Consider the following 9021-nt stretch of genomic DNA (forward strand, 5'->3'; position numbering starts at 1 on the left):
TAACTTGAAATGTAAACCTCATATAATTACAACACTTAAAAAAAATGGAGACATTGATTTTCTATATGGACGGGAACTTAAGGCAATATAAAGTAATAAAAGACTGGTATAAACTTAGAAAAATAGGGGTAAATATTAAGGTAACCACAAAGGAATCTAATAATCCTGCAAATCAAAATAAAAAAGTAGAAAAACATAAAGACCCAGCAAACACAAAATCTACAGCAAAGAAAAAGATGAAAAAAAAAATACATAAAGAAAAACGACTCAGCACAGAAAATTGAGGAGAACAAAGAAACTGTGAACAACACACAAAAAGAGATACCAGGATAACAGCACTAAACTCATACCTACCAATAATTACACTGAATGTAAACAGACTTAATATACCAATAAAGAGACGGAGAGTGGCAGATTGGATGAAAAAGCATGATCCATCTATATGGTGCCTACAAGAGACGCACCTTAGACTTAGACACAAACAGGCTAAAAGTCAAAGGATGGAAAAAAATATATCAAGCAAACAACAGTCAAAAAAGAGCAGGACTGGCAATATTAATCTCTGACAAAATAGACTTTAAAGTAAAATCCACCACAAAGGATAAGGAAGGGCACTATACAATGATTAAAGTGTCAATACACCAGGAGGACATAACTATAATAAAAAAAGAGATGCAACAGTGGAAGAGTTACTAATCTTTGTCAAGAAATTTGCAACAGCTAACTGGCCAAACTACTGGAAGAGATCCCTATTTGTGTCCATTCCAAATAAGGCAATCAAACATAAATCAAAAATTATCAAATAATATTAATATCACATGCTACCAAAATTTTGCCGAAGATAATTCAAAAGTAACTGCAGCCATACAATGAAAGGGAACTGCCAAAATTTTAAGCTGGATTCAGAAGAGGATGGGAAACAAGGCCCATCACTGCTGTTGTCAGATGGGTCTTAGCTGAAAGCAGAGAATACAAGAAAGATGTTTGCCAGTGTTTTATCAGTTGCATAAAGGAACTTGTCTGTGTGGATTATAACAAATAGTGGATAACACTGAAAGGAACGGGTATTTTAGAATACTTAATCATTTATGTGGAAGCTGTACATGAATCAAGATGCAGTTGTTCAAAAGAACAAGAGGATAGTATGTGGTTCAAATTTGGAAAAAGACACGTTGCATGGATGTATCCTTTTACTTCATTTACTTAATCTTTATGCTGAACAAATAATCTGAGACATTGGACTATATGAAGAAGAATGAGTCATCAGGATTGAAAGAAGACTCCACAACAACAGTATACAGATGACACAACCTTGCTTGCCAAAAATGAAGATGACTTGAAGCACTTACTGAAGAAGGTCAAACACTTCAGTCTTCTGTATGGATTGCACCTGAACATGAGGGAAGTAAAATCCTTATAACTGGACCAATAAACATTATGATAAATGGAGAAAAACTTGAAGTTGCCAACAATTTTATTCTACTTGGATCAACAATGTCTGTGGAGGCAGCGGTCGAGAAAGCACGTGGCTTATTGTGTTAAGCAAATCTGTTGCAAAAGACTTCTTTAAAGTTTTGAAAAGCAAAGCTGTCACTTTAATGACTAAGGTGCATCTGACACAAGTCATGTTTTTTCAATAGTTTTGTATGCATGTGAAAGTTGAATAATGGAAGAGGAAGACAGAAGAATGGATACATTTGTACTGTGGTGTTGGTAAAAACTGCCAAAAGAACAAAATGTCTTAGAAGAAATGCAACCAGTCGGAATGCTCCTTGGAAGGGAGGATGGTGAGACTAGCTTTCTTACTTAGACATGTCATCATGAAAGAGCAATTGTTAGAAAAGGACATTATGTTTGGTAAAGTAAAGGGTCAGTGGCAACTAGGGAAACCCTCGATGAGTTTCATTGACACAATAGTTGCCACAATGGACTCAAGCATACTAAGGATCATGACGATGGTGCAAGACTGGGCAATGTTTTGTTCTATTATACATAAGGTTGCCATGAGTTGGAGCTGACTTAGTAACAACTACTAACAACGACAAATGAATAACTAAGTTGAATATCATTTCATGTGATCTTTTGAAGACTGTTTATTTTCTTTGGTAAAGTTTCTGTTTATGTCTTTTTCTCAATTTTAATTTATTTTATTATTATTGGATTTCAGGGGTTATTTTTGAATTTTTAGATTATATGTATTTTCAAAATGTGTTATTTGCAAATTTTTATTACTATTCTGTGGCTTGTCTTTTATTTTCTTATAGTGTCTTTTACTAAACAGAAATTCCCAAAGTGGATGAACTCTAACTTATCAATTTTTTAGACAATTTTTGAAGTGTGTCTTTGACACAGGAATGTAAAAATCCTTTGCATTCCTCAAGGTGACAAAGCTTTTATTCTTTTTTTCCTAGATATTTTATAATTCTGAGCTATACATCTTTCTATATGGTCCATTTTGAGTTAATTTTTTTATGGTGTAAGTTATGATTGAAGTTCTTTTATTTTATTTTTTGCAACTGGATACCCAATTATTTCAGTACCATTTTTTAAAATTATCATTCATTCCCCATTGAATTGCATTTATGCAGTTGTCCAATATCATTTTGCTATATATTTTTGAAGTCATTTCTAGATTATAGCCCAGGCATTTTAGAATTAGACTGACAATGGATACAAAAAGCCTGCTGGAATTGTTATCGTGATCACATGAAATTTATATATTAGGAGAGAACTGACATCTTAACAATGTATTGTTTTTTCCACATCATGAATGCATTGATTCTCTTCATTGATTTTGATCTTCTTTAATGTTTTGTTGTTTTGTGTGCACAGATCCTACACATTTTTGTCAGATTCATCTGTAAATGTTGAATATTTATGAGTTTTTATTGAAACTATATTTTAATATAAATTTTTATTCATTTTTACTAATATATAAAATTGGATTTTGTTTATTTAGGTTCATTATAAAGTTAATTTTGAGTTCTAAAAATTTTTTTTATGTAGATTGCATAGGATTTTATTCATAAATGATCATGTTGTGTGGAGGACTTTTATTTATTTACATGCATTTTTGCATTGTTTAAAACCTCAAGTACAATGCTAAGTGGAACTGGTGAGAGTTGACATATTTTTCTGATCTTAGGAAGAAAACATCCAGTCTTCTATACTAAATATAATGTCAGCTATAGTATTTTTAATAGATTCCTCAGATTGAGGAAGTTTCCTTCTGTTCCTAGTTTTCAGATTCTTTTTATAAAAAATGGATGTTATATTTTGTGATATGCTTTTTCTGCACCTATTGAGCAGATTGTAAACCTTTTCCTCTTTACTGTACTAATATTGTGCTAAAACTAGCAATAGAGTCTTCTTAAAACTGATAGTTTCTATAAAAATGCTTATATCTGACATAGTACTGTAAGGTGAAATATTGAATGCCTCTCCTTTAAAACTGAGAGTAAAGCAAAGAGGTCCACTCTCATAATTTCTATTCCCATATTTATTGGCAGTCTCAGCAACCACAATTAAGCATGAAAAATATAGTCATGAGGCTAAGAAGGAAAACATTAAAACTATTTCTATACATAGACATCATGATAACTAGCATAAAATCTAAAGCTATCTGCAAAAATACTACCATGTATAAGTTTAAAGTCAGTTGTATTTATGTATATTCTTGTAAATACAATGCGTTATGGAATTAAAAATATAAATTTTACAATAATAACAAATAAAAAAATGATTACCGATAAAGCAAATAAATAAATTGTTGTTTTATAGCAGAATTTTTCCCTTGCACATTTCTGTAATTTACATGTGTATAAAATCAATATATATTCACTCTGGTTCATTTTTTGTTTTTTATAGATGAATGGAGTAAAGCTAGTGATACAAATGTCCCTAGATCTTTAAAAAACATATATACAACAAGAAATCACATGGGACAATGTTTCATCTAATTGTTCAAATTGTGACCTCCAAGGCAATGCTTTTATGATATTCTCTTTGGTCTACATCCCAATGGCCATGATGACATATATTTGACACAATTTGTTCACGAAATTAGCTGTTCAACCTGCTTTTCTCTCTGCTTATACTGGATTTTCTTAATAGGTTCAAGAAACGTTGTTTATATGAAATATTAAAGGATATATTTACATACTATGGACTCCTACCACTATTTTTAAGTTGATTTATATTCTACTAGAATACTAATCAGGAGAATTCTTGGAGTTCATCCATCTTAGCAAAGGAAACTTCAGTCAGTGAATCACCCAAGTGCTTAGGTATTTAGGTGAGTTTATTCAATACTTGTTTTATTTCACTTTAGAAATAATTTCATATATAAAATAGAAATAAAATATTGAGTTATGATAATCTTTTTAGGAAATGAACACGTGTTCATTGACTAGACCAACACACGTGTCCATTAAAATCTAGTCAGTTTGGCTTGGAGAGAGCTCAAGATATTATGCCATTACACATTCTAACTTTCCAATGATACTTCCTGGCTTTCTCATCAGGTACCCAGCACCGTAGTAGGCATTTGGTCAATAGAGAATAATCAAATATGAGCTTTGTTCTCAAAATTTCTATAATGCCTGAGAAAAAAGGTGACAGTAATCAACATATTTATAAATTATAGGATACAGCATACGGTAACTGTTGAGCTGTAAACCTTATAGTCTGTGTGTGTACAGAGGATAAGAAAGAATACATAATATCTATAATACTAGAGGGAAAAATAAAGCATTACAGGAGAGAGGATAAAATGGGAAAATATACTTTACACAAATGAGCATGATCTGCTTAACAGAGTTGGATGAATTCACCATGATAAGAGAAGCACGTGTCAGCGGTAATGAAGTTAACTAAGGCTGAATACACAGACCTCGAACAGTTTTGGAAAACACAGCCGGACAACATGTATTCACTAAATAAAAGCATTTAGATCTTAAATAATATTGACTGTTAGGATAAAGTGATCATGGAAAATTATTCTGGCATGTTGCATTGAAGTATTGAGAATAATCCTAAAAATAAAATTGAGAAGTTTGGTTGAAAATATGTGGCCATAATCTAACTGAGTAGTACTTTAAATAGAATGGTAGTAGCCTTATATAGAATGGTAGTATAGGAATGTTTGAGGAATTAGTCTTCGGGAGACATTTTTCCTACATGCCCAAACCTGATAAAATTAGAGAGATATAAAGTGATGATAATTCATAAAGGAGAATGGGGAAAATGTAATTACACATCTTAGACTAGGACTGATTAGATAAAATCTAGCCGTATTTGTCATTCATGTTCAGATAGTAGAGAAGCCAGTGCCTAAGTGAAAATAATCAAATTGCCAGTGAATGCTTCCATAGCCTAATCATCACTTTCAACACCATCACAAGAACGATTATGAGGAACAAAAAAGTGATGGTAGTCATCAATATCATGGGTTTATTTAACTGCTGCTTCATGGACATCATTAGACCTGGTGATAACTTTACAAATAACCAAACTTCAACCTGTGAAAGATATTAATTAATAAGGAAGCATTTCTATTATACTTCTTACTTTGTTGTTGTTGTTGTTAGGTACTATTGAGTCAGTTCCTATTCATAATGACCCTATGCACAACAGAATGAAACACTGTCCAGTCCTGAGACATCCTCACAATCATAGTTATGCTTGAGCCCACTGTTGCAGCCAATGTGTCAATCCATCTTGTTGAGGGTCTTCCCCTTTTTCGCCGGCCCTCTACTTTAGCACACATGATGTCTGTCTCCAGGAACTGAACTCTCCTGATAACATGTCCAAAGTATGTGAGATGTAGTCTCGCCATCCTTGCTTCCAAGGAGCATTCTGGTTATACTTCTTCCAAGATAGATTTGTTCATTCATTTGCCAGTCCATGGTATATTCACTATTCTTTGCCAACACCACAATTCAAAGATGTCAGTTCTACTTCCCTCTTCCTTATTCATCATCCAGCTTTCACACGCATATCAGGCAACTGAAAACACCATGGCTTGGGTCAGGCACACCTTAGTCTTCAAGGTGACATCTTTGCTTTTCAACACTTTTATAGAGGTCTTCTGTAGCAGATTTGCCCAATGCAATGCATCTTTTGATTTCTTGCCTGCTGCTTCCATGGGTGTTGATTGTGGATCCAAGTAAAATGAAATCCTTGACACCTTCAATCTTTTCTCCATTTATCATGATGTTGCTTACTGGTCCAGATGTGAGGATTTTTGTTTTCCTTATGTTGAGGTGTAATCCATACTGAAGGTTGTGGTCTTTGATCTTCATCAGTAAGTGATTCAAATCCTTACTTGGGAACTGATTTATTATTTATTTCCAGAAAGCATGGTGGAATGATATCAGTGAATGGGAAGAGATAGGAGATGTGTCAGAAACCATGAGGAGCAGATTCATATGAAGATTATGAAAGAAGGATGAGAGATATCCTTTGTATATCTGGGCTTCAGTAAATAACTAAGCAGAGAGATATTAAGGATATAATAGGATTAATTATTACTTTTCCATTGCTATAGGGAAGAGGCTGGGAGTACTGAGGGGAGGATAGTTTTGAGGGCTATGTTGCCAGGTTCAGAAAGAGCTCTTTTCCCTTCTGCTCGTCATGGAGCCTAGGAGTGCAGGGATTCTCTGAGAATACAGGGACATACTTGACTTCTGCTCTAGAGTGGCCTGCAGGAATTTCTCATACTCTATTTAAGTAAGGCTTAACTCCATATGTGTAGACATTTGACAAACATCTAAAAATAAAATTACTGAGTAGGTATCTTGAACTACAAGGGAAATAAAAATGAACCCAACCAACTGTACTTGATACTGAATACAAATTTCTCATGTCTGAGGTTCTGTACCAGTGACATCAAGCATATCATGGTATGCAATCTGAGGTGGGTCTCTAGCCTGACATTTGTAGTTTGCATAGCTTAAAACTTGTTTCAGGATGATAATACTTATTTTTGCTGCAGGATAACATTTAATAGCGGTGTCTAGTACTTTCACAGTTTTTACTATTTATTACTTACCCATCTTCCCCAAATCGGCCGCATTGGAAAGGAAGAGATTTACATTAATTATTGTTTCAAGTATTTTTATTAAAGATTACACAGTAAATATTTTGTAGTGAGAATCTATTGAAATGATATCAGTTGAAGAATAACATTAAAAAATTATTTTGTGATAAGTGAAAAAATTCAGTAGTCTTCTACTACAGAGCTATAGAATATGTTGAGAGTATTGGGTTAGTAGGGTAATGAAGAGTTCTGAAAAGGAAAAGAGCCCAACCAAGAAAACTTTGTCTTGTCCATTTTCCTGTGTTACTCACATTTAAAAATTAAATATTTCTAAGTTAATTGCTCATGGATGACAAGGAGAGACTGGAAGAGACTGCAGAAATTCTTTGTATTCCTTATAAAACAATTATTTTAAAGAAATTCAGATTCATGCTAAGAGACAAAGTTGCCTTTCTCATGAAGCCAGCTGCCTCTGATGATACTGATTTTGATTGTTTGAAATATATAAGGGTCTACTTTCTGTTATTCCTCTTCTAATTTTGCTCTGTAATATTTTAATATTTCACTTGCACAAAACTAATATTCACTGAGTAAATGTGATACTAGTAAGTTTTAATTATTTAAATAAAGTAACAGGGGCAAACAAGTATTTTCTGAAAAATCTTTATAGACACTCTGAAAACCTGACATATTTTTTTCATTTTCTACTGCCTAATTCAAGTTTATTTCTCAGGATAACCAGATTTCTTATTTTCTCAACAGGAACCAAGAAAATCAGAGTGCTGGAGCCACATTCATCCTCTTGGGCTTCTCAGAACACCCAGACCTCCAGGTGCCCCTCTTCATGATTTTCCTGACCATCTACACAGTCATCATTGTTGGGAATCTGGACATGGTCTTATTCATCAGAACCAATCCAGACTCCATACTCCCATGTACTTTTTCCTCAGCCACTTGTCCTTTGCTGATTTTTGTTACTCTTCAGTACTTACACCCAAACTGTTAGAAAACCTGGGTGTGGAAGACAGAACTATCTCCTTTAGAGGGTGCATCAAGCAATTCTTCTTGGCTTGCATATTTGTGGTGACAGAGACATTCATGTTGGCAGTGATGGCCTATGATCAATTTGTAGCAGTTTGCAACCCCTTGTTTTATGCGGTTACAAAGTCCCTAAAGCATTGTTTCTTGTTGGTGGCTGCCTCATATTATTGGAGTATAGTGTGTTCCTTGACAGTCACCTACTTTCTGTTGACATTATCCTTCTGTGGGACCCAGCTCATAAGCAACTTTGTCTGTGAGCATGCTGCCATTGTTGCTGTGTCCTGCTCTGACCCCTACATTAGTCAAAAGATAATTTTAGTGTCTGCCACATTCAATGAAATAAGCAGCCTGATGATCATTCTTACTTCCTATGCTTTCATATTCATCACTGTCATGAAGATGCCTTCCACTGGAGGACGCCACAAAGCCTTCTCCACCTGCGCCTCCCACCTAACCGCCATTTACATCTTCCATGGAACCATCCTTTCTCTCTACTGTGTGCCTAACTCCAAGCGCTCATGGCTCATGGTCAAGGTGGCCTCTGTGTTTTACACAGTGGTCATCCCCATTCCGAACCCCCGATCTACAGCCTCAGGAATAAAGATGTAAAGGAGACAGTCAGGAAGTTAATCAATACCAAATTATTCTGTTTTAAAAATCTACATCTATAAATATTTCATTTTCTCTTAATGAGAGTACTGGTGAGAATTAATCAACAGTAAGTCAGTACCTGAATGTATGGTAAACTTTCTGCTTACATTTCAATATCTGTTTACTTTAATGTTTAGTAAAATAACCTTAACACTACAAGTACTATTAGAAAGTAAAATTCAGACCAATTAAACTAAGTCTTTTATTCAGAAATTGCCACACAAAGTTTTTTTGTTATACATGACCATGTACTTGTCCAAGCCAACTTTCAAATCACTTTAAGTTACATG

The 9021-nt window shown here is 34.1% G+C and overlaps 1 protein-coding gene across 1 annotated transcript; it reads left to right on the plus strand.

Annotated features, from left to right (window-relative positions):
* Positions 1–7972: 7972 nt before the first annotated feature.
* LOC101351307 (olfactory receptor 5D13-like) lies at positions 7973–8810 on the plus strand. The gene has a single exon (XM_023725706.1). It carries the CDS (start codon positions 7973–7975, stop codon positions 8687–8689), a length of 717 nt encoding a protein of 238 aa, XP_023581474.1. The 3' UTR covers positions 8690–8810.
* The last annotated feature ends 211 nt before the right edge of the window (positions 8811–9021 follow it).

Source organism: Trichechus manatus, unplaced genomic scaffold (genome assembly GCF_000243295.1).
Source record: "Trichechus manatus latirostris isolate Lorelei unplaced genomic scaffold, TriManLat1.0 scaffold00362, whole genome shotgun sequence".
Taxonomy (NCBI): Eukaryota; Metazoa; Chordata; class Mammalia; order Sirenia; family Trichechidae; genus Trichechus; species Trichechus manatus.

What these genes read in the sequence shown, in the direction of transcription:
- LOC101351307 (XM_023725706.1), top strand. Translation starts at nt 7,973, where the DNA reads ATGTACTTTTTCCTCAGCCACTTGTCCTTTGCTGATTTTTGTTACTCT.